Here is a 26,668-nt window from a genome sequence, read left to right on the forward strand (position 1 = left end):
ACCATGTGCTAAATAAAACCGTGTGTTCTTTATATTTCACAGGAAAGGAATTAGACGAGATGTTGTATGGTCCCTGTTGCTTAGTAATTAAACCTGGTGTAAATGTCAGCGTACTATTACACATCCACACCACAGACGTAAACCACTTCAAACATCGCCCCACGGTTTTGTTTTGTCGTCTGTGTGTGCTGTATCCAGGGCGTGATATAAGAGCTACATCACTGGTTACCACGACTTTCTCTCTTCTGATCTTGTCTCTTCCGCTTCTCTCCATCTAATTGAGTTACGGTAGAAGGAGAAATGTTTGCCGGGTTTTGATTTCGCGGAAGAAAATGAAGCGTTTGGTTTTGAGTTCGCTGTTGAAACTGCCGCATGCAGGGTTTCATTGTAAAAGGGAAAAACGTTCGCGGTGGTTTTTAGTTCGCGGTGAAGACAAACAATTGGAAGAGGTCACCGTAAAACGCGAATATAAAGACCCGTGACCGCGAACACTTCCCTTTGTACCGTACTTTGATGCCATGTTTGCAATAACATAAAGCAGAAAGATAATTGAAATAAGTGACATTGGCATTATTTTGCAAAGCACTATGTAGCGCTACCACAATTGAGACGAAATCATTCTTGTTGGTTATCGCAGCAGCGTTATTTTATCAAAAATTATTAACATGCATCAAAAAGAGATTTGGAAATATAAAAGGATCTTCACTTATGATACTTGAAACAACATAGGTAACATATCATGAGCCATATGTCCAATCTTAATCAAAATACTCTTACAGGAAATAAAATGACGTAAAGACCCTATTAGTAGTACACTGAGGTACTGTTGAGGTACTGCTGAGGTACTTTGCAGTTTATTCCCTGTAGATTGTTCACCAATGTAAAATGATTAGTTGGTAACAGATTTGTAGTGATGAAAGGATGTTCACATTTGATACTTACTTATGAATACTCGGTACAATATAGCTAACAGAACATAAAACAAATGAAACTGGTATTTGCGTGTTGTTGCCGGCATGGTGATGGCAAGATGGAGGCACGATATCGAAATCAACAGTGCCTCCAGAGTGCCTCCGGTCCGTGAGGTAGGCCCTTTATGGGTTACTTTTATCAAGCAGGTTTATTTGAGGGGAAGAGTCGTCTGGTGTCTTATCATTCCTTCTAGCGTCTCGACTGCAGAATGCTGATATGCACGAAATTTCCAAATTGCTGTAGGGTAAAAACGCTATTTTACAGCGATAATGCGCCAAAGAAGGGAGCATCAAAAGAAGGTGCGCTCGCCCGTAAACACCTTCAATAGAAGGGGTCATTTAGGGTGAGCCTCCGTCCACAGACACACTATCTATTACAGCCCGATAGACATTTAAACGGCGTTGCTTATAGAATTTTCGTCTTCATAATCAGAAATATTCAACAGCTTGGTGTAGAGAATATGTTGCGGAGTTCGTAATATGATATCCGAGGTTTGTGCTCAGAAAGGAGATGTGCTCTAACCATGCGCGGAAAGAATATTGTTCCTAACAGCAAAGAGCTATGATAAATGATAGTAAGACACACTTGTCTATCTAAAAGGAAAAATGATTTTTAATAGCTTTATTGCAAAACCGTGCTCGAGGGCTAATATACTTTAAACGCTATAGCTAATAACTGTGTGTATACTTTAAAACTGGTAAGGAAGATCAAATACATTTCGCCTTAAATATGTCGTGCATATTTTCATTATGTCCATGATAAAATTGTTTTGGGCGGTCTGTGTGTCTGTCTGTATGTGTGTTTGTGTTTCAGAAATATTTTAGTCAGCATAACTCAAGAACCTCTGGATGGATTACGAGGTCGTAATCAAGGTCGATATTGGGCCCCCTGGTATGTGACTTTGGTACTGCAGCAGAACTTTTGTTTTATATTTTGACCTGGACGTCCAATGGTCTTGATTTCTTGGTGGCCAATAGCTTGTGACGTAAGGAAGAAGTGGTGTATGTTTGGGTCCCTCTGGCAGCTTGCTCTGTAACTGCAATGGCGCTTTTGTCAAAATCTGAACAAAGAAACGACGGATTTCCAGGATATCTGATATGTAGGTAGCTAAGACAGAGATGTACATGGTAAAGTGCAAACTATGCAAATTGGGAATAAATTTACATATCTAATGAGAAGAATCAATATTTGCCGTTTTTTTTATCATAGGACTCAAATACGTGCACCATGTGTGGTTTGTGGCACGTGAAAGATACAAGTTATGCACATAATTAGTGCAAAAGTGCAATTATTCTTCTAAGTAGTAAATGGTTTGACTATCAACATTGTGACGGGTGTAAGTTGTTCAAATGTGTACCTAACCAAGCATAGATTATGTTAATGTTGCATTCATTTGCATAGTGAGAATATTTTATGGAGATATAAGGTCTCTGAACTCTTGTTTCTTGTTATTCATTTCATTAAAATCGGAACGAGGCATTACAGGCAGGATGCAGTGCTGATATTGGATTAAAATCAGTTCCACACTAGCTTAACTTGTATAACGTTGTACACTCGGATTCCAATTCTAAAGTAACGCAATAACACATCAAAACAGTCGTATATCAACCCGGACAGTTTATGAATCAGTAACGAGATTTTGCGGGCAGTCTTGAGGCGATGCCTGTCTTTCCGTCAGCTACCAGCTCATCGGTCACGTGATCCACCCCTGCTAGTAGTAACGTTACCCTTATTAATTTTATTTTACACTGTAAATTGTACCATAAGGAACGGATGGTGCTTGATGAATATATCAGAAAAGAGTTTCCATATTTTGAACATCTTAATGTAACGGATAATTTTTTTTCTATTTTTGATGCGCCTAGATAAACCCTGTATATTAAACATTATTTGTTCCTATATCTACACCTGTACAAAGAAGCGAGAAGATGTCGACCATCCTGTTAGCTTAGTACCTTCAATTAGTTAAATTGTATCTTGTTGTCCCTGCATATGTCTGTTATGTCTGTTATCAGTGACCTGTACCTAGCCCGTCGAGGCATGAATGTACAATAAAGGTCTTTCATTCATTCATTCATTAATTACTAGCCACAGGAACAATGGCGGAAATGGAGAAACATTCATCACACAAACAACCAATCTCATTTTACCCCTTACCTACAGTCATAATTACCCACACAGGGAGTCAGGTGGCGTACTAAAGATGATTGCTTCAGTCTTTAATCCCACCACCAATAGACAAATCAAAATTGACAAATTCCAATGGTGGGTGGACAGAATAAACAACCGAAGATGAGATTGGAAAGTATCACGGTATATTCCACATCACTCGAGGCACCAGCCCGACGGCGGGTAGGCACATCCGGGAAAACACACGTTTCAGTGCCAGGTAAACCAGAGGTGAAGAAAATATTGTCCTGGAACAAAAACTGTAACGACATCAGCTCATCAGGTGTTCAAATTTCAGACAACGCCATATTCATTCGGCGCACGCGATGTGCTTTGGCATTATTCTATTCAAGCCCGTTGGCGAAAGGTAAAGTAGGACTTCATGTGGTGATATATTTATAATATATATAACCTAAGTTATCACCGTCCCGGAGCGCCCTATCGTACTTTATCACGGCCCGGCTGAAGACATGAATAACGAGTACCTCACTCTCCTATCATAATCCCATGTACGACTTGTTTTCAAAGTCCATAAATCGACTGCTTTATCAGATCTATCCTGAGCTCGTTCCCCTCAGTTCTATCATGTCCTCATCCTTTCACCGGGAGAAGCAAACGTAGCGTTGCTGAAGTAAGAAAACATCGCCTCTAATGCTGAGGGGATTTACTCCGCCAGGTGATTTATTGGCAGCTTTAGAAGTTATCTGGGTCAGTGATGCTATCCTAAGTCCTCTAAACGTCACTGCAAACTTGGATCGTGGTGTATCTGATTTCCAGAACTCCGTCTGGCGCCGTGTGTTGTGACTCAGATTTCGTCCTTTGCACCAATCTGTATTTTCATATTGTAATTTGTACATTTTTCAGGGGTGCGACCATGGTATCAATCATTAGCTCACCATGGTGCGACTGGAATCACTACTGGTAGGGAGTTTTTGTGGTCAGGAGGAAGTCACATCAGTTAACAAGTGCCCTCTATTTCAACATATCAGAAAATGCATACAGAAAATACATATAGTAGATGGATATGCATCACCGATAGCCAATGCTTTCGCTTCCGTGTTGTCAAATCTCGCTTTCTTTGGTTCGAACAACAGTCAGGAGTAAAGTGTTTCGAGAATATAGCTCCTACTCGTGTATTTCCGGTGACACACCGTATGAAGAGCCAATGGAAGTACTGATTGCTGTGAAGTTGGTACTCGTGGTATCATTTACCTCTTTATTCTGAATCAGAGTAGCCCATTAGCTAGCTGATTTTTGTCAGGCCCGACAACCAACTGTTGCGCAGATGAAAAATAAAGATGACCTGTGTACCCTTACAGAACCAAGGCAACGCATTTGATGGCTTATTCTAATTTTTCAACATTCAAACAAAAAATAAACAACGCACCATAGTTTTTGTCTATAATTCAAATGTATCGTCTTGGCAGCATTTATACAACGAGTTCATAAATTAGTCAATCAGTGGCAGCACATTTGATAAAGCCAACATTCGCAAACATTTACAACTTTTCACTTTGGCCCATAGACTTTCCAAATCTGAGTTTCACGTATTCTCTATAATAAACCATATCTCAATTTCCTGTAATGTCCCATTAATGACAAAGCCGTGCTAAAACTGATAGAATCGCGGCCTAATGGTACTCCAAATATTTGCTCTAAGCCCCATGCGCGTTGGTGTAGCTTTGCTGTAGCTAGGTTCCGTTTATGCATAATGGATTAGTAACTTGTGATGAAAATACAACCTGTCTTTCTTGTCTATGGATGTATTCCCCGTATAAACACTTCTTTCTATATAATAACAGATGAAAAACCCTTTTCGTACGTTTATGTGCTTTAGCCTTTACACGCTAAGTACATGTCAAGATAGATGATGTTTAGCTAAGTGCAATTTGCTCGATTCTACTGTTTCTAAGGTCTTGACAGTCTTCGTCTTCGTTACCCTCTAAAAAACCCACTGGGGTGTCGCTGAGGGGGGGGGGGGGGGGTGGCTTGCGTATTAGGGCAAGGCAGCCAAACCGGCCTTAAAGGCCTCGACTGACGGGGCCTGGGCAGTGTGCCCCGGCAGTCTGTTCCACTCGACAACCGTGCGAGGGAAAAAAGAAAACTTAAAACAGTCTCTTTTAGCTGTGATAAACTGATATCTAAACATGTGACTTCCTCTGGTTCTGCGTTGGGCTGGTTTAAGATACTGGGTTGGGGATATGTTTATGATGCCATTCACAATTTTATAGAAAGTGATTAGACGTGCATCTCTCCTTCTGTCAGCGAGGAGTGGCCATTGTAGACAAAGACAGAGTTTGATGTATGTGAATATCTGTAGTATAAGGCAGTATTAATAGTCTGGATTTTTACCTGCTCGCTGGAGAGCACGTCGGTAAAAATCTAGACTACTATCACTAACGTTACTATATCGGCGACCCAACATCTACCTGGAGAATATGTAACCGTTATCTCCTCCCAAATTGTAATTGAACGTATTTGATTTTTCTGAATATGGCACTTGGAACACATATCTGGGTGAAAGTTGACAGTGTATATATCTGGGTGAAAGTTTGGTGTTATAACATGCACGCCTGATTCCGCTTCGCCATACCTGATGGCGCCATATGAACACACGCGGGTTTTGCCAATCGTCTGGGTCGTCACATGTGGTGTGTTTTAACCGCTGACGCGTGTCCGGATTAATGGTGTATATAGTAGGTTCTTCGCTACATCTAACATCTCGTGTTAAAGATGATATACAACGATAAACTTTAATAGTTCGCATGGAGAGTTCTTGCAAATATTACTGACCCCTTAAAAAGAACCTGCGTGGACGACTCCCAATTTTAAGTCACTTATCTATCGGCCGTATAACAGTGAATTGCTTGGAGGCATATTCAATTCAAGAAAACAATTTCTGCGTGTTCACGTGACTTATACAAAGCTATGTATGATGTGAATGTATATGTATGTATAGATCAGTTTTTGTATTCATCTCAGGAGCCAGTAAGATATTTTAGGAGTATATGTAAATCCAATTGTTAATGATGCACTTTCGAAATGTTCATGACCATACGAGGGGCGTGCAATTAGTAATGGTCCTGACCCATTTCCCATAGCAGGAGATTAATGAAACTTGGCACAGTTATTAGTCTTTCTCTTCATAGGAATCACCCAGAGTTATGCATTTCTCCCATCGTTTGATGCAGCTCTGGACACCGATTTTGTAGGACACCCCAGGTTGGTCCTCCAACTGATGCCTCATCAATGGCACAAGAGGGACGACCAGGTCTGGGAGCTGTTTCCACAGACTTCCAGCCACGTTTGAATTCAGGATGCCAGCGTTTTACAAGGTCATATGATGGGGCATCATCACCATAAGTTCCATTTATTTCATCAAAAGTCTTCTTTGGTGTGCGTCCTTTCAAATACAAAAACCGGATCACTGCGCGACACTCAACTGGTTCCATTTCACACCTGGTCCATTTCGCACCTGACTAAGTTCAAACACCAGTAAATCAGAAACCACAATTAGTTCAGAGCTGTCTTTTGCAACATAACCCATAGAGATATGAATTATTACACATACAAAATTTCATTTAGATCAGACAACTGGAAGTGGGTCAGGACCATTACTTATTGCACGCCCCTCGTACACGACAACGTTGCCTATTCATGACCAACACTACTACGTCAAACATCTATGTAATGATTGCACGTTCTCTCAGCAGCGTCTCACCCCCTCCTTTACTCCCTGGGGTACGCCGATTGCTCACGTAACGTTAACAAGCGTCCACCCACTGATTAAGAACAACACTGCGTCCGGTAAGTTGAAACTCTGGGCTCCCTCCCTGATTCTATACACCTGCGGAGTAGCCCATTATCCTTGTTTGAGCTCAGGCGTTCGGGAAATTAAAAGAACCCCTGACGATATGGTACACCACTTTAATTCACTGTAACAACGTCACTGTTTCCTTCTTTTCGGTGTCAGATTTTCAAGATGGCGTCGATGAGATACATGGACTGGAAAAGGGGGAGATGTAATTTCTTCAAGTTCTCGTCTTATCTAATACAGCCCTTATGGTTTTGAGTGGTGTACTAAAATGGCAATCGTTTTTCGTATTGGAAGCCTCACAAATAGACAGTTTGCTTTGAGTTAGATCATCCAGCGAACTTCCCTGCGGATGGGAAAATGGTAAAAGTTGGGATTATAGCAAGCAAGGGAGTTTATAATTAGCCAAATATTGGTCTTCACACAGGCAATTACCCTTTCTGTTCGGCGAATTTCTACCATTTTCCAAGCCTACAGAGAAGTTTGGTGTAGACAAGACATACTGTTGGTAGGATTGTGACAGCTTCAAGAGCACGTGTGTGTGTGTGTGTGTGTGTGTGTGTGTGTGTGTGTGTGTGTGTGTGCGCGCGCGTGTGCGTGTGTCTATGTGTGTTAGAGTGGAGACGGCCGTCTCTTGTCTCTAATGACACCAACACTATCACTATTGGCATCGTTCACGCACAGCGTATGCTTGCCCAGATTTAGACACTAATGAATCTAATGACTGGACACAGACAGACCTAATTTGATGCACGCCAGATACGGCACAATGATTGGACAGATGATGCACTGATGTTTGTCAAACTGAACGCACTTTCCCGATGATGCTGAAACCATGCCGACGGCTGAATCCTGAACTCTCGCAATCATTTGTCTGGTAAAACTACATTGTAGATGTAGTTTTTTGTCGGAATAGATCATAAACTGCAGAACAAATATCATTCCTAACCAAATGCAACGTGTTATTCACTGACTTCACCTTTGTCCCTCTTGGACATGTATGTACATTTGTATGTATGTACATTTTTGGGAAATGTACATACATTGCACGTAGGTACCAAATATCAGACATAAGAGAGTGAATCTTCCTGACCTATAGCTACCTCCTTGGCAAATATGGTTTGTAGTTCTCTGTTCCTACAGCACACTTTGTGCCTCTGTACCTACAGCACACTTTGTGCCTCTGTACCTACAGCACACTTTGCGCCAATAATAATTATAATGTCTCTGTAGTTGTCCTCATTTCCCGTCACCCCCTGTCAGCTTTTGGCACTTTGAATCTTTACCCTCAGACACGTGAGGTTTTGATGTTGTCCGAAGTTCAGTATCCCATGGAAGAAGGATCAATACTACTTCGTACCGTCTGGTCTCCTAACTAGGTTTAGTCCGGAAACGGAAATCGCTTCATTCTGGATTCCTGAGCGATGTCAAGGTCTGCTAACCAAGGGCACTTAAACTATAGATGTAGGAACAAACTTGTAACGTTACGTGAAACTATTGATGTAGGAACAAACTTGTAACGTAAAGTGAAACTATTGATGTAGGAACAAACTTGTAACGTTACGTGAAACTATTGATGTACATGTAGGAACAAACTTGTAACGTTACGTGAAACTATTGATGTAGGAACAAACTTGTAACGTTACGTGAAACTATAGATGTAGGAACAAACTTGTAACGTTACGTGAAACTATTGATGTAGGAACAAACTTGTAACGTAAAGTGAAACTATTGATGTAGGAACAAACTTGTAACGTTACGTGAAACTATTGATGTACATGTAGGAACAAACTTGTAACGTTACGTGAAACTATTGATGTAGGAACAAACTTGTAACGTTACGTGAAACTATTGATGTAGGAACAAACTTGTAACGTAAAGTGAAACTATTGATGTAGGAACAAACTTGTAACGTTACGTGAAACTATTGATGTTGGAACAAACTTGTAACGTTACGTGAAACTATTGATGTAGGAACAAACTTGTAACGTAAAGTGAAACTATTGATGTTGGAACAAACTTGTAACGTAACGTGAAACTATTGATGTAGGAACAAACTTGTAACGTTACGTGAAACTATTAAAGATGTAGGAACAAACTTGTAACGTTACGTGAAACTATTGATGTAGGAATAAACTTGTTACGTTACGTGAAACTATTGATGTAGGAACAAACTTGTAACGTTACGTGAAACTATTGATGTAGGAACAAACTTGTAACGTAACGTGAAACTATTGATGTAGGAACAAACTTGTAACATTACGTGAAACTATTGACGTACATGTAGGAACAAACTTGTAACGTTTTGTGAAACTATTGATGTAGGAACAAACTTGTAACGTTACGTGAAACTATTGATGTAGGAACAAACTTGTAACGTTACGTGAAACTATTGATGTAGGAACAAACTTGTAACGTTACGTGAAACTATTGATGTAGGAACAAACTTGTAACGTTACGTGAAACTATTGATGTAGGAACAAACTTGTAACGTTACGTGAAACTATTGATGTTGGAACAAACTTGTAACGTTACGTGAAACTATTGATGTTGGAACAAACTTGTAACGTTACGTGAAAACTATTGATGTAGGAACAAACTTGTTACGTTACGTGAAACTATTGATGTTGGGACAAACTTGTAACGTTACGTGAAATTATTGATGTTGGAACAAACTTGTAACGTTACGTGAAACTATTGATGTAGGAACAAACTTGTAACGTTACGTGAAATTATTGATGTTGGAACAAACTTGTAACGTTACGTGAAACTATTGAAGATGGAACAAACTTGTAACGTTACGTGAAACTATTGATGTTGGAACAAACTTGTTACGTTACGTGAAACTATTTATGATGGAACAAACTTGTAACGTTACGTGAAACTATTGATGTAGGAACAAACTTGTAACGTTACGTGAAACTATTGATGTAGGAACAAACTTGTAACGTTACGTGAAATTATTGATGTTGGAACAAACTTGTAACGTTACGTGAAACTATTGAAGATGGAACAAACTTGTAACGTTACGTGAAACTATTGATGTTGGAACAAACTTGTTACGTTACGTGAAACTATTTATGATGGAACAAACTTGTAACGTTACGTGAAACTATTGATGTAGGAACAAACTTGTAACGTTACGTGAAACTATTGATGTTGGAACAAACTTTTAACGTTACATGGAACTATTGATGTTGGAACAAACTTGTAACGTAACGTGAAACTATTGATGTATGAACAAACTTGTAACGTTACGTGAAACTATTGATGTAGGAACAAACTTGTAACGTTACGTGAAAATTTGAAGTAGGAACAAACTTGTAACGTTACGTGAAACTATTGATGTTGGAACAAACTTGTAACATTACGTGAAACTATTGATGTAGGGATCCATGAGAACAAACTCGTAACGTTACGTGATGATGATGCTACAGATGTTACTAAAGATAGAATTTGATTTATAGTATTGTTATTATTTTAACGCATTTCTGTCTTCTTGTTTGGTCAAACTTTTTGTTACCTTTCTCCATTTGGATCTACGAATACACAAGCTGGATACCTACACAATCATGAAATACACTCTCATACCTGTATGAATGTCCCTTCTATAACAGAATTCTGAAGAATCTCTGCCTCTATGTGTACCATGACTTGAGTTGCACAGTGACTCTTTGGTTTACAAGTGCCCAATTGCATCCCCTGTATCTAAGATGACAACCTCAGGCTAAACTACTCCGTGTTGTCTATTATGTGTGACTGGGTCAACGCTAGACTTGAATTGCTAGAACACACACATGAGAATTGTTGTAAAAATTCATTATTCTACCGCGGTCTTGATCTTGTTTTCAGACATTCAGACAGACATCTTTCTGTATAACCTGTTGTGACTGACTCCATTACACTTTAGGGGCAACCTCGCTGCGACTGCCCTACGACCTACAATTGGGCGCTCAACAAATTTCATTGACGAAAGAATATTTGTACACTTTGTGTTTTTTTTGTCTTTTCAGTCATATCCATATTTCCAAATTTTGTGTGATGTTCTGATTATGAAGTCAGCTGTTACACAAATTCAATTTAGATAGCATCTAGTAGAAAACAAAGCTACAGCGGAAGTCCATATGCAAACATATTCTTAGACAGTTTGCATAACTCTTGGAGGTATGATACATAATACTGTAACAAGGCGGGCATATTTTGTCCATAAACTCCCCCCAAAAAGGGCTATAACGACTCCACATCAACATCAACATCGAACGAAAATAACTCACTAATGATATTCATTACAAGCAGCCTTCCCAATCATGGCAGGAGGTACTCACACTATACCGCCCATTGTGATGACCGGAGAAGATTCAACTGGTTGCGGGTGGACGATGAGTGGACCACGCCGTTAGACTCACAAATCCTTCATTGTAGAAGAGTCTTGTTGTCACCGTGCAGTTTTCAGTCAAAGCAATGCAGTAGATATGACGATGTCCTCTCGAGGGGAAAACATGCCAGTCTATCTGGCCATTACTAAGGTGGTACCTGTTACAAGACTACAAGACACGACAGAGATCGAAAATCTGGTGAAAGCAGCCTGATTTGGAGCGGTAGAAAACGCCGCACATGCGACTAGAGGCGTGTTAGACACGACAGCACACCTTAGCTCCGTCCGACTCTACCTGCGCACGGTGCCGTACCTGCGCCTGCCTCCACCACCTGTGTACGCACTGAATTAACTCGCATGTGTTCCGTCGCCGACAGGATATTATATGCACGGGCCGAGCAGAAGGCTTTGTTGTTTCCTGTTTTTGCCAACGATCTAGGCCACCTTATTAGTGACACAAAAATGCTGTTATTTCATCCACTGAAGCTGCGATGTTTCAAAAAGGGGCTGACAGTTGACAATTGAGAAATCCAGCAAAGAATTTCATAAGATGGGAATTTTTGCACATCATCATTTTTTTATGACACACTAAACGTATGCAGTGTTCCTGCCAGACTCATATGTAAATTAGATGACGTCAGAAGCAGTCCGTTTGCTAGCTGTTGACATGAACCAGGGTACCGACGGGCCGAATGTTTCTCTTTAATTTTCTACATCCCACGTCCTTAAATTAGATCGTTACAGGAATCTAAAATTGAATCCAGTGGAGATTTCCCAACATCTCTATGGTGAATCAGTCAATGTATACCAATTAGGAAGACGGGGAGGGGGTATTTGACACCCCTTCAACTAAGGCTTGGAAAGACAGTGAAGATTTTGACTGATTGTTCCATGTGCAAAATAAATCTGTTAAATGAATTTGACATTTATAAGGATCATGGCGATTTAAATTGAAGAGCAAATGAACACCACATATCCATAACTTGACAAATATCAAGCAGACTCCGCTTCACACACGTAAATGTGCAGCTAACTGTAATGAAATACCGAATCCCTGCAAGCATACACGGCTCCGCATCATAATGAACTGCTTTGTAACCCCGTTACCATTACGTGTAGGTACTGGTTTCCGCGTCTTATTTCCGCCAGCAGTGGCGACTGATCCTCATCATATTAACCACACAGGAACGGATGGAAATGATGAAAGCACGGAAATGTAACCAAACGCTCGGTTTGTAAATGCCACAGGTCGCGAGAAAACGTTTCAATCCGTGATTCCTGTTTTCATACTGATGTCTCAAGGCTGAAGGCCGTATTAGGAGAAAAAATTAAGTCTTGGGAAACGTATTTTCCAGATGTTTGACTAGCACTACAGCATCCAACGCTGTTTGATTTGGGAACTTCTCATACCACATATCTTTTAATGTACTTATCTATTTAATGTAAGGTGGATGAGAATGTTGAATAGACTAAAAAAGGTATTATTGAATTGGTGTCAATGCTGTCTTATGTAATATTGATATAAAACACGCTCAAGAACTCGCCAGGCTTGTTGATGACAGTAGATCCCTTCCCCATTTGCTGTGGCCTAACCCCAGACCTTGAGAGCCACCTTGCACGTAACAATCATTTCTGGGGTCGTGTGGCGCAATCGGCAGGGTGTTCGGTTCATAACCCAGAGGTTCTGGGTTCAAATACGGTGATGTGCCACTGGATCCCGTGTCACTTGGAAAGGCACTTTACTCGATTTTCCTCGCTTCACTTATGTCAAAATATGAGTACCTAGCTTCGTCTAGGGCCGCCCCTCGCATAGGACGTTAAATGGAGGTCCTGTGTTTGAGGAACCACACCTCGAGCACGTTGAAGAACACTTATAAAGATTTAAGAAATATGGCCTAGGGGACCTTCCTTGTGTGAAGGTTCAAAACCTACAGTTCTATGACCGCACCTGGGGCAATTGCTGTCGTATTGAGGTCACCTGAGTTAGCGTCGGATGGCAACCGCTCACTTGTAATTTAGCCCCACCCATTGTAAGCTCTGCGAAGAGAGAGTAGTGGGCCTACCCAGTAAATAAAAGAGTGAAAAGGTATCACGATTTACCTCTGGAGATAAGATAGATCTATGTAGACCTTATAGACGGAGCTTCCTATGGGGTTAAGTTAACATATCCATTTATTATGGATTCTCTTGCTCGCCGATACTATGGACTAACGTTGTGAAGGCCGGGCTGTTATCACACATTGAACGTTTCCAACTTTTGTATTTGTGCTGTAGTAATAGCTCATTTAACTGTTTCTGAAGCAATGACATTAGTTCAGGACATTCTATCGGAAACGGGCTATCAAGAGTCAAGGCACGCTTTGGATCTGGCCCCCTGCTTTGTCCTGCACAGAATACAGCTTACGTTTAACGTTTGGCACAGGATGCCGTGGTCTGATTGCTTGAAATCGCGCCTGTAGCTGATAAAGTCGTGCGTCGTGTAGAAACAATAAATTAACGACTGTATTTTTAGCTATTACCAGTAGATATAACTGGTGCTTTCCTTGGTGCTGAAATAGTTATTTTATGCCGACGAACAAGCGATCTGTAAAAACAATCTAAACTAATGTAAATAAGATATAGTACAAATGGCTTTATCATATCTAGTACATAGACTATTAATTCTTTCTCTCCCCGCGACTTGCATTAAAGGAGAAGGTTTCTTTCTTCCTCTGGGAACCCGAGTTGTCGTGGTTGATATTTGAGAGAATTAGTTCCGTGTGAAACAAAGCTTAAAGGCTTTGCACAATGCCGTGCCTGGACTATTCCAGACAGCTCCCTAATGGTTGGCGTAGATTCCACCGGTAAGAGTGGCGCTCCAGACGGTAATCCTTCCAGCCATGGTAACACGTCGACCCTTTCCACTGGATTGTATCAATGTTAACCCACATTTAAAAACAACGCGTCCTTCCAAACCTTATGTGCGTATATCACTGGAAAGCACCAAATTGCGCCAGACATTCGCAAAGTGGTGCGAACCGCCAATTTGTAACCTGAAATTGCGACTAGTTTTAAATCCACAAATGATGAATTATAATATCTTACCTATGTTGCGCCTAGGGTAGTAAGTGAACACCCTATGATCACCGCAAATCTCTTTTTGATGCATTTTTAATCATCCTACATTAGCACCAATTCGAAAGGGCGCTGGCTCCCCGGCATATATTTCTTTCCCGGCATCAGATCCTTCCCGGTTGAACCCCCCCCCCCCCCAAAAAAAAAACACAACAACAACAACATCTGCCAACGCCCACAGAGAGGCAAGTGAAGAAAGACAGCGATACCCTTTTTCAGTATAAAACAACGCGTCCTTCCAAAACTTAGGTATATAAAAAGATTGGCACAAATAGAGTAAGGTTGATTTACTTGTACCAAGCACACGCTTACTGCCATTAATCCTACTCAAGTCAAAGTCTGTCAGTTTCAACCCGTGGGACATTTCTATTTTCACCAGGCCAAACGTACATGTTATGCAAAGGGTATGGCTGAAAATGGGTGTGCTTCAACGGCCTTCTTCATTTATATTTTTCTTGGTATTGTTCTTGTTAATGATTTTATTTTTACTATCCAAGCAGAGGTTCGACTCTGGCTGTTTTTGACGTGTTTGGGGGCATTTTTATTGGGCTCCCTATTTTTTGCTGTTTTCATCATGGCTCCCAGCCCGATAAAAACGCCCCAAAACACGTGAAAACAGCCGGAGCCGAACCTCTGCTTGGAGAGTAATCATTTCTACTTGAATAGACCTCGTTAGAGACTGTTGTAATATACAACACCAAATTGGGCAACGTAAGTAACGTGCAAATGGAATGTAACGCAAATCAGTACCAGGGACAGATACAAAAGAGCAAACATGACGATCTCTACGTAAACCGTTGTTAGAGACACAAGCAGTTTTTCTTGGCATATTTCTTCTAGCGTACGTGACAGAATGAATTACTTGTTGAAAATTCAGTGCAGGGCACCACAGAACATTCATTTCTATACTAATTGCCTGGCGGTTTGGAGCAGGGGTGTGATACCGTGGGAGTGTATGTGGAACGCCAAGCTGACCTCTCACGTATCATCCGTGTAATATCAAAATACTCCATACTCGCGTGAAGAGAAACTAATTAGGACTATTCTCGGAAGGACGTAAATGTAAAGGTTACTGGCCTATCTCTGGGCCCAATAACTCCACCGTTCTCTGCACACCCGTGTCTTAGATAGAATAGTTATAATTTTATTCGATTGAGAATTAATCTTGTCCATGAAAAGTAGGTAATTGATAATGTTTTAAAGATCGTGTGCACGTGAGTTTTATTGTATGTAAGGCTGTTTATCTCCAGGACCTTTACATGATACATAACAAACAAACTCAATTAAAACGCGTTACATATACGTAATGCAGTTATGAGATCAAATAACTTTTGTTTTTTAACCAAATATAAATATCGTTTATGTAATACAAACATGATGAAATACATATGAAAAGCACACATTGTGGAACATTTATACTGGCACCTCCTCTTTACAATTTTCTTCTCTGCCCTTATTTATCTAGCGGCATTACTACAAAGTATAACACTGACATTTTGGCTAGGGTTTGCTCCCTAGGACCTTTTAACATGGGTGTTTCACCCCCTGGCTTTTCTGTGCTAGGATTTCTTCCCTAGGAATTTTGTGCAGTTTTTCCTCCCTGTACGCCGTTTTGATTTTACACTTGTTTGATCGAAACATTCATGTTTAGATATGGATCAGACATACAGACGAATTCAGGTTTACGATATAAAGAGAGCTATTTTATTATCAAAAGTTGCTGACCCCTATAGTTAGTGTTGTATATCTGTGCATGTGGAAAGTAGACTCAGGTGTAAGTTGTCATCGGCTTTTTTTACAGATTGAGCGAAAAAGAAGTTCCTCAAGCATAGTAACCCCTTTCCACATACAGAAACCCTGTCTTTGGCAAATGGTCTAAGGATGATTAAGCCGGAAATATGCCGTATACAGGCATAACGTGGAAAGAACACGTAAGCGCGTATCTTACAGGGGCATCTGTCTACCGTGTCGTTCTTACCGCTGCAAGACGCCAGGCGTGATCTTTACTAAGCAGTTCTTTTGCTCTTAACGGGATAAATGCAGATTCGTGTATCTCTATCCACTTAGATTTCCATCAAAGTCTTTCGTTTTTTCTGTAGAGGATGTGCTGCTTAGCATGTCAGTTCTTTATTTACTGCGGGCACATTTCTACGCCGAGATTCAAAACAAATTGAATTTGAAACCGGGCTTTATCTGTGGAATCGGAGAGAAGCCCGACTGTGAAAGTGGGATTTGCGTTAATGTGCTTCACGCAGTCCCGCCTCTGCTCTGATAGATGCCTTTGAACACGGGAGAAGGCTTAGTTGAAGATGGATTTGCTGTGGAAGGTCTAGTTGAAAAGTGAAGTCTTGTTGAAAAGTGGGGCTGTCAATCAGATGTCACTGGAAATTTAAGGCTGCATAAAAGTGAACTCTCCTCAAAGTCCACAGCTTCCAATGGGACGCTTCAGAATGTGAAGGGCACACAAAGGCCTACAGAAACACTTTGATGTAATGTTGTATGGTTTTCGGTTCCTCTTGATTTGCTCCTGTATATACCTCAGGATTCCTACAACTTTTCATTCCCCATCAAAGATATTAAGTACATTATACTAGCTATGGACTGTGGATAGTAATATCATATATCTTGTGTCATAAAACATTCGCACAACCTACAACAATGCGCGAAACCTTATCACGTTTATTGCACCACAATCACATTGTTCATAAGAAAGGAACTTATTGAGGTTTTCCATAACTTTTTTATGAAATGTAGGCATTGTAGAAGCGTATCACGATCTTAGGACCAACTTATCGATTTAACCTATCTGTTTTAAGATAGTGTTGTTGTTGATTTTAAGAATACAAATCTGTCATCAGTGCGTTTAAATGTAAAGCTGTAATGTGCCTAAGCCAACGATTTTAACTGTAAAAGTATGCAATTCAGCCTGTGGCTGCGATGTACTTTTTGCCTGATCACGTTGATCAAATAGAACCATTCATTCATTCATTCATTTATACCTACTTTACCTAAAATAAATGGCCTAACAAATTATGAATCCATTGATATTCAACCTCGAAAATCCGCGCGCGCAGTAAGCTAAGAATGTTGAAGCGTCACCTACAGGAACATCCAGATACTGCAACACGAACGTAATTACATGAAGAATGGAAGGAGGGGAGCGCTGTATCTCATGACCCGCAAATATACCCCTTGGTCCCAACATGTATCCCTTCTGGTAGAATACACAAACGGAAAACAAACAAACAAGCAAACAAAAAGAACACAACTTTGTACATACCTTGTTGGCCAGCAACACTCCAACCAAGAGTTGCCTCCTCCGTTGTTCAGGTCATCCACGTTGCTATGGTAACCTTGCTTCCGTCTCCATAGCCACGTGCACAGGAAACCCACCGCGCCTACCGTCACCAGCACTGATGCGCATGCGCCGACTGCCAGTGCTGCATCGTAGCCTGAAAATATCATTGAATAATTAGAAGATTTTGACCGAGGTCAGAAAAAAACAGCAGCTGTGGCATATTATGAAAGTTTGCAATTGAAGTTGTAAGGAGACAAAGAATGTCTTAACTAATTACTTCATTATTGAGACGTGGTACTAGTGCTACAACTTCCTGAAGGACATAACCATGTTGATAGGAGCTAGTAAAGAGGAGAAGTAAAAGTGTTGACCTTCCAGCAGATATTGTTGTATACAATCTAACTTAGTGCAAATGTCCGACACACCGATAGAAGTCGCTTTTGCCTTTGAAGTGCAACCATACATTAGTGCTTCGGTCCCACTTCTATACCGGGGATTCGGTCGCGCAGCTTTCGGGACCGAAAACTGTTATATTTAAGTAAACGAAACACACAGGACGTAAAAGATACAGTCGTGAGCATGATTTGTACATATTCATTGATAAGCACTTTTATTTGTCATTTTCGCAAACAGCCCCACCGGGCACCGGTTTGGAAATGTGACCGTGGTGTAAGCGGGGCAGGTCAGAGATTGTTATGATCCTTCCTATCAACAGCTGCCTAGAGATGACGACTCATTGATACTAAACTTCTGGGAACCAATCAGCCGTCTTACAGCTGCATAGATAGTAGCTGTAATACTTAGTTGATCGACGCTCCATTAAAACGCATTAGAACAGGCGCTATCACGGGTCATACTCCGGCTGTCTGGTAACCAGGAAGTCTGTATGGTGCCACAGGCAGGCGTGTGGCGATAGGATCGTGCGGGACGCCTATGTGCCAGTACGCAAAGGAATTGGCTATTTAAGCGATACATTTTATCGTTGTTAAAATATGCTTTTCAATGTGTGCATGTGCAGTGACGTCTACAATGCGATCATAAACAAATTAATTTCTGCAACTGGATAAATTACGAACATTGCTTCCGGAAATTTTGAGTGACGGTCATCGGCCTTTTTGTGGTCCAAAAATAGAACGGAAACTGGCAGTTTTCACTTAAAAATTAAAAATCTCTTATGTGGAGAAAATAATTAGGTTTAACAATGTCACCCTGTCTTTAGACGTGTTAACGTTTTAACTCAGGTGGTGTTTCGGCTTCATTTCTATTATCTTCTTGAAAATCTCGGTATTAGTAGAAAATTAATACAGACGCCTTCCCTTTAAACAAACAGTAGGCGGTGTAGATTTCTTAAACAAACTGACGTAGGGTCAATTTTGTAATAATGAGGTGGTGTTGAAGTACAAGGTTATCTTCTCCATTCATAACAAGGCGTCAAAGCCAGAAAAGGGTCAAGGCCCTTGTATTTTGGTAGTGTGTGTGTGTGTGTGTGCTTGTGGACTGCATAACTCGAGAAGCTGTGGATGGATCCGTATGATATTTGGTAGGGGATATAGGTCGGGAAAGCAAAGGTCACGTTTGATACTGAGCCCCTAGCAGTTTTCTAAGGTACTGCAGCGTAACTTCCGGTTTTGATATCCCTTGTACTATACTATGATTCTATGTGGTAGATACCTCTTATTTCATTTACAGTACAAGGAAGCGGATTCAGGAATCAAACAGTTTTACCTCTTAATAAACTCCGCCCATGGAATATGTATCTAACGTCTGGTCATGCAATGAAACTTACGTTGCCCAAATTTCCAACACCAGTCATTGTCGTTATCAGTTTTATTTCTTTATTGTCTGTGGTAAAGCTAATAACAGCAGCTGCTAGAATCCTTTACCACTGTGCGATGCGCCTTACCGTGTTGATGGATAAATAAAAAAATATTCAAACCCAAGCAGATCAACAGACTTGCGGAGAACAACAAAAACAGGGGACCCAGTGTACAGTCATCATCAATGAAGTGTGTCTGAGTGAAAACATCCGGGTCCTAATCTGCTCCATTGGTCACTTGACGATTACCTGTCAAAAATAGAACAGTCCAACTACATGCCATCCATCTGTGTGTGTGTCTCTCTCTTTCTTTCTTTCTTTCTTTCTTTCTTTCTTTCTTTCTTTCTTTCTTTCTTTCTTTCTTTCTTTCTCTCTTGTACTTTATTCCTCCACTTGGGAGAGCATAAAAAAAACACTCAGTTACATACAATAAAATTTCTCTTTAAAACATGCAGCTTATATACGTTACTAGTATGCGACACATTTATATAATCGCTAAGTAGCGTTAATACATAACATCTGTGACAATTCCACTTCTTTCTCTTTCCAAACTCATGTCATGTGACATGCTTCTGTTTACTGTTGTTTTCTGTTATATTTCCAGACTCGAGTCCTTCCATATCGTGTGCTTTAAAGCCATAGACGCCAAGGGCTTTATAATTTTAGCCACTGCGAGGATAAAACATTCCCAACTCTCTGCTTCTACATCTTCTTCGACTACTTCTGCCCCTAAGACAATCTCCACTAGTCTTTCATCAGGTTGTTGGAACACTCTAACAGCAACATTAACACCAAGTCTGTCTGTTATCTCATTTACTATATCAGTTCTGATGTTGTTAAATGTAGTGCATTCAGCTACTAAGTGTCCTACAATGTCCTGAGTCATTCTGTCACATGTTGGACACAGTCTGTTGCCTTGGTTCACTGGAGCAGTACTCAGATGTATGAGGTTTTGCAAGTTAACTCTGTGTTCAGGTTTCTTTCGGGACAGTGTCCACAGTTTGTTGGGCTGCAGGGTTGTGTGATGTATTTTGTAGAATCTGGGGCATGTTTGTCTCTCAGCTACCCTGGCTTTCCACCGTTCCTCTTCCTTATTATTCACAGCTGTCGTAACCACTCGTTTCCACTCCGTTACTGAAGGAAAGTCCCTTGTTAACCAATAATTTTCCAGGTATTGTTGGAGTCCATACTCTTTGGCAATTGCAAAACAGTCTCTCACAAAGCCTGTGGTAGTTTGGCACTTTCTCCTTAGAATATATGAGTAAAGTCTGTACGTGAAGATTTTTTTGGCCAATATTGTGCTAGGTAGTTGCGCCAGCCTTCCAAAGAAATATAGTTTGCGTTTGTCCATCATGGCTTTTAATGTCAGCATCCCTAGTGATCCCAGACTTGCATTAGTCTCTGTTTGGAAGTGCATTCCTTGCATTTGTTTTACCCCTGCTCTGTGGACTCTTTCTAACTTAAGTAGGTCGGTGTTGGTTGGATACCACAGTTCACAGCCATGCATCATGCTAGGGATTACAATTGTGCTGTACAGTCTCTTGGTGATTATGGGGTTTGGAGTATGTCCCTCAGAACCCGTTGCCAGTATTGCACTGATTTTACTCTTCCCTTTCTTGCACGCTTTTTCTATGGCCTCTGATGATCTGAGGTCGGTCGAGTGCTGGACCCCCACATGGGTCACCACAGTTACTTCTGGGATTGTGGATGCTCCCATCTTCCAATCACTTGTCAGGACTGTTGCTGTGGGGTGCTCCTTTACCCTTTTTCCGAACACTACACACTTGCTTTTTTCCGGGGCATATTGGAACCGCCATTTCCTTCCATAGTCATGCATTGCACCTATCAGCTTCTCTAATCCCATCCTGGTGCTTGCAAGAAGACTTATATCATCTGCCAGTGCAGGTGACCCACAGTAGATGTCACCTATACACACGCCACCACCTAGGGCTTGAAGTTCTGCATGGATGTCATTTGTCGCTAAGAGATAGCAGATGAGCGACAAAACGCCGCCTTGGTTCACCCCACGTGATGTTCTGAATTCCCTTGACATCTCACCATTCAGTAATACACAGTAAGTGTTTCCAGTGTGCATTTGTTTCAATATTCTCCATAATTTTCCATTCACTCCTTCTCTGTACACTTTGTACAGCATTCCTTGGGTCCATACTGTATCATACGCCTTCTTTGTATCCAGAAAGCACCCATAGACTGCACTGTTTCTTTCCTTGTAGTGGTTGAGTGTTTCTTGTACGGTATAGGCGGTGGTTATGTTGCAGCATCCTATCTGCCCCCCACTCTGTAGTTCATGTGGGATACCTCTTGCCAACAACCAAGGCCTCCATCTGTTGTGTAGCACCTTCTCCCAGATTTTAGCCATGACATTTAACAGTGTTATCCCTCTGTGGGAGTCTAGGTCAGTCTTATCTGCTTTCCCTTGCTTAAGTAAGGGGATTTTGATTCCTTTTTTGAATTCTTCAGGTATGTATTCCAATTCTCTCATCATGTTGAACAATAGGGTCATTCTTGCCCACAGTGCTTCTCCTCCATATTTAATGTGTTCGTATGTTAATCCGTCATTCCCTCCAGCCTTGCCATTCTTCAACTGTCTGCAGACTGACATAATCTCTGTGAGTAGGAATGGTTCTTCCAGAATGCCCTCTAAGTTGTTATGGCTTTCTTTCTCCATCTCAGTTACTTCTGCAGTGATTACTTTCTGGTGTGACTCATCAAACCATTTACTCTCTTCTTCCTGTTCATTTCCCAATGTTTCAAAATGGCTGGCCCAAGCCTCTCTCACTTCTTTGGGGTCAGTCAGGAATTGATCCCCCAGTCTCACTGCTTGTGGTCTGTCTATTTTCCCTTTTCTGCATCTTATCTTTTTCCAGAAGGTTTTATCGTCAGTCTCTGCTAACTTTGCTAACTCTTCATTCTCTTGTGCTTCTTGTAGTAGTTTAGCTCTCCTCAGTTCTGTTCTAAATCGTGCTTTACTTTCTTTGTACTTTTTGTACAAGTGATTGTCCTTTTCCCTTGGTTTTCCTGCCTCTTTCCACTGTAGCCATAAATCAATCTCTTCCTTATGTTTGTCTGCAAGGGTCTGTGACCAGTATGGCCGCTGATGCTTCCTTATTTTCTTAGCTGGTATCACTTCAGCCGCTGTACTTCTTAGTACTCTGGTTAACGCTGCAAGTTCTTTTTCTATAGCCACTGTTGACCTCTGTGTGAGGGTTTCCATCCCCTCTAACTTCCTCTTCACATTTTCCTTGTATGTGTTCACAAGAAGTCGATCACCTGCTTTTTCCCAGTCCAGCTTTTCTGTAGGGTTACTCTCTTTCCATTCTTTTGGTTTGTTCTTCAGGATGGCTATAACTGGCTTGTGATCAGACATGTTCAGGACATCATCTTCCATTACTTTGCATGATATCACTTCTGCTACTATTTCTCCTGGTACTATGATGTGGTCTATAGTTGAGGTACCACCGACTATCTGTCGTATGATGGCTAACTAATACCCCTGTCACATTTAGCCAAAATCGCCCGAGGCTCGCTTATATCAATAACTTTGTACAAGGTATGGTTTATATGTGACAGGGACGGTTTTCAGGTGAAAATACGCGTAACTCTCTGTCGATCTTAAATATGGCCGATCTTCCATCGATACGCCCGAAGATCGCGGATAATGTGACAAGGGTATTAGGGCATGTCTTGTTTAGGCCATGTGTGGGTCCTGCCAAGTTCAACTGTCTTGCTACACATAATGCTGCCATAGATTCGAATTCTAATCGGCAGTTTGTTTTGTCACAGCCTGCTTGAAAATCCCATGGCACCAAATTCGTACGATAATCGCACGAGGTATGTGACCGAGCCTAAACTGAAAAGCTGTCCCGCCACTTAAAACCAGCTGCCACCGTCGTGTAGATAGGGTGAATATATTGATATCATAAAAACACCCGTTATCGATCGATGACCTTACTTCACTCTCATTAGTCCTTGCGTTACATAGAAACAAGGTCATGTCGTCACGATGTGTAGTTTATGTTGCTTTAACACTGACCACAGAGGGTTGAACCTGATAGTGATACGTGTTAGGCTGCCTCGTGAATGTAGGACCATTTTGTCCTTGTCTATGTTTTATCGTGTCTAACGAAAGAGATAGATAAACGGGATGGAGACTTTTAGAGTTCAACATCTCTCAACACGCCTGCTTATGTGGAAGAGAACCTAAGCAGAAAGCACAACACAACCAGTGTGCGTACTAAAACATCGATACTGAAACGTCATACAACTCTGCTATGGCAACCAAAGAAAAACGCAGACGAATACATTCATGGCGTACGTGTTTGCAATCATGTGAGCAGGACAGAAATGCTATTCACCATGTATGATACTTAGACTTAGGGGCTCTCGTGTCGTCATGAGATAGCTGACAGATACATTTAGATACATAATTACAACCCGTAGTCATTATATACGTGCAAATAATACACATGTACAAATATGAGTCTGGCTCTTCTATAAATGTTCAACCAACTAACTTGGCGGCCCTAACGTCACACCGGTATATGACAATAACACGTTGCGCCATTCACAGCTACAATTTGCACAGCTGTGATCGTGACTTTGTTAGTCCTTACTGGGGCGACGTGCTTTTATGTACCCGCGATATCGTAGGTTATCTTAACAATATACATCTCATATTTTGTGCTATATTCATACTTTACGAACCGCTAAACATAGACGGTAATCATAACATTTTTCAAAAAGTGTGGCAATTAAAAAGCATTGCCATGGCGACGGTACTATCGTTTGTCTTTGTTACCTCCACGAAAAATGGAGGTATAGTTTTTGGTGTGTCTGTGTGTGTGTATGTCTGTGTGTGTGTCCGCATATTTGTGGCCAGCATAACTTTAGAACCCCTGAATGGATTGTAATGATATTTGGTATGTGGGTAGGTGTTTGGAAGACAAAGGTCGATTTTGGGCCCCTGTTGTGTGACCTTGGTACTGTAGCAGAACTTCGATTTCTTTGTATCTTTTGACCTGAACATGCTATGGTCTTGATTTCTTGGTGGCAGCTTGTGACGCAAGGAAAATGGTATATAGGTTTGGGCCCCCTAGTGGCTTGCTCTGGAACTGCAGGAGCAATTTTGTCTAAATCTTCCAAGGAGCATAACGGAACATAGGAACGATGGATTTCTATGATATTTAGCATATAGGTATGTTTGGCAGAGATGTACATAATGAAGTGCAAATTATGCAAATTTGGACTAATTTGCATCTTTAATGAGGAAAATCTATGTTTCCAGTATTTTTCATCATAGGACTTAAATACATGTAACATATGTAATTTGTGACAGGTGGAAGATTAGCAGATACCAATTATGCAAATAAGTCCCTAATTTGCATAATTAATGTAAATGTGTCCTAATCCATGTAGCAAATGTAGTAAATGATTGGATTGTCAACATTGTGACCTGTGTAAGTTATGCAAAGGTGTATATAACCAAGCATAAATTATGCAGATATGCAAGTCATTTGCATAATCAGAATATTTCATGGAGGTATGAGGTCTCCGAACTCGTGTTATACATGTATATGATATCTTGATAGAGATGATTAAGGAATTGTATGCTCGGTAAGTCATGATCATGTTGCGGGCTGTCTATAGCGAGTGTCGTAGTGTCGCGATACATTGTCCTTGATGTGCTGTGAAGTATGATGTTGTTAATGACATGGTTTATTTTATTAAAGTGAATATATTGTTACCTGTGTAGAATCAAATACATACACAGTGCGGTCTGTTGTAATCTATCACCATGTACATGTGAAACCGTCTGTAATTTGCCGATGACAACAAATACCAAGATATTGGAAACAACTGCAACATTGAGGTATGTGCTTTTTCTGTACACCTTAAGTACATCGATATAGATACGCACATAAAAGGAACGAAAAACATATTAGTCCCTACAATCTATGTCTGTGCGTGTGAGTGACCATGTAACCATATGAGCTTTTATGTTGAACTGTTACATCCATAACGACTATCTGAGCGGACCAAAGGTACACATGGCTGTACGCCAAGGTGATCATGGCCAACAAGAAGGATGCCGCTTCGTAACATGGTCCATGGCGGTGTGGAAATGCTTAGATCATATGCAACATTAAAATATGCATCATTTATGTAATTTGCAATGTTATAAATTCTAATTACAGGGGGACCGCAAAATTCCACCTCAGATTTGTACTTTAAACAAACGACAACCTTAGCTGAACGCGCGCGCAATTACGGCATTATTTAAACGTCTCGTTTGTAAGATGCACCTAACCCCTCCGAGAAATATCAAAACAATTAACGAAGTTGAAATTAGAAAGATTTCAAGCATGCTACATGTTACATTGATTATCTGCGCCTGGCCAGGTAAGTGTTTGGTTTCGGGTAATCCATTTTATGTCATCGGTTCCAAGGAATCAAGGTATCTGGCCAACGCTGCAATGTTGACATAGGTGTGTGGATAAGCCATTCTATAACATCTGCTCAAAGATCAAGAGATGAACGACCTTTTGTGACATACAGGGAAATACAACCAAGTTACGGTAGGTAAAAAACGTTTCGGTTCAGTTGAAATACGGGTCAAAGATCTGGCGTTTCGTGCACGTGGATCTTTAAAATTAAACGTGCCAGCTGTGATTAAAACGCAAACGGACACTCCTTCATCGGGGACTTCCTACTTTGGAATACTCTCCGCGAGAGTATGGCGTGACTATGATGCAGAAACCACTGTTCATTCCGACTTAGTTTTGTTCCGTGCTACTCGGTGTACATGTTCGGTGGCAATTCGGGTCGACGACCTGTTCCGACTTTTACATCCGCCCTCTAAAGCTACCCTCAAACGTAAGGCGAAGAATTTCTTATCCTGAACTTTATTCTTTATCCAAACAAAGACTTCCGGGCCCTTGTCCCAAGAATTTTGCTAGTTTTTCCCATACGTCCACGTTTTGGTGCAGTGACCCAGCAATGAACGTTTTGGGGTGCCGGAAGGGTAGTGAGGTCGGGTTTACGTCAATCTGGAGGGTACCGCCTCTTGTGCCGGGACACGTGTTCGTCGGG

General features: G+C 41.0%; 1 protein-coding gene across 2 annotated transcripts in view; it reads right to left on the reverse strand.

Annotated features, from left to right (window-relative positions):
• LOC118411623 (synaptotagmin-15-like) overlaps window positions 1-26,668 on the reverse strand; it is a 53,484-nt gene that overhangs the window by 13,115 nt on the left and 13,701 nt on the right. The window contains exon 2 of one of the 2 annotated variants that reach the window (XM_035814097.1): window positions 17,725-17,896. In XM_035814097.1, coding sequence (XP_035669990.1) covers window positions 17,725-17,896 — 172 coding nt within the window. Of the gene's footprint in view, window positions 1-11,280; window positions 11,696-17,724; window positions 17,897-26,668 lie in introns of those variants that run through there. The other variant, XM_035814098.1, reaches the window with a different exon arrangement.

The sequence above is a fragment of the Branchiostoma floridae genome, chromosome 3 (assembly GCF_000003815.2).
Source record: "Branchiostoma floridae strain S238N-H82 chromosome 3, Bfl_VNyyK, whole genome shotgun sequence".
Lineage (NCBI taxonomy): Eukaryota > Metazoa > Chordata > Leptocardii > Amphioxiformes > Branchiostomatidae > Branchiostoma > Branchiostoma floridae.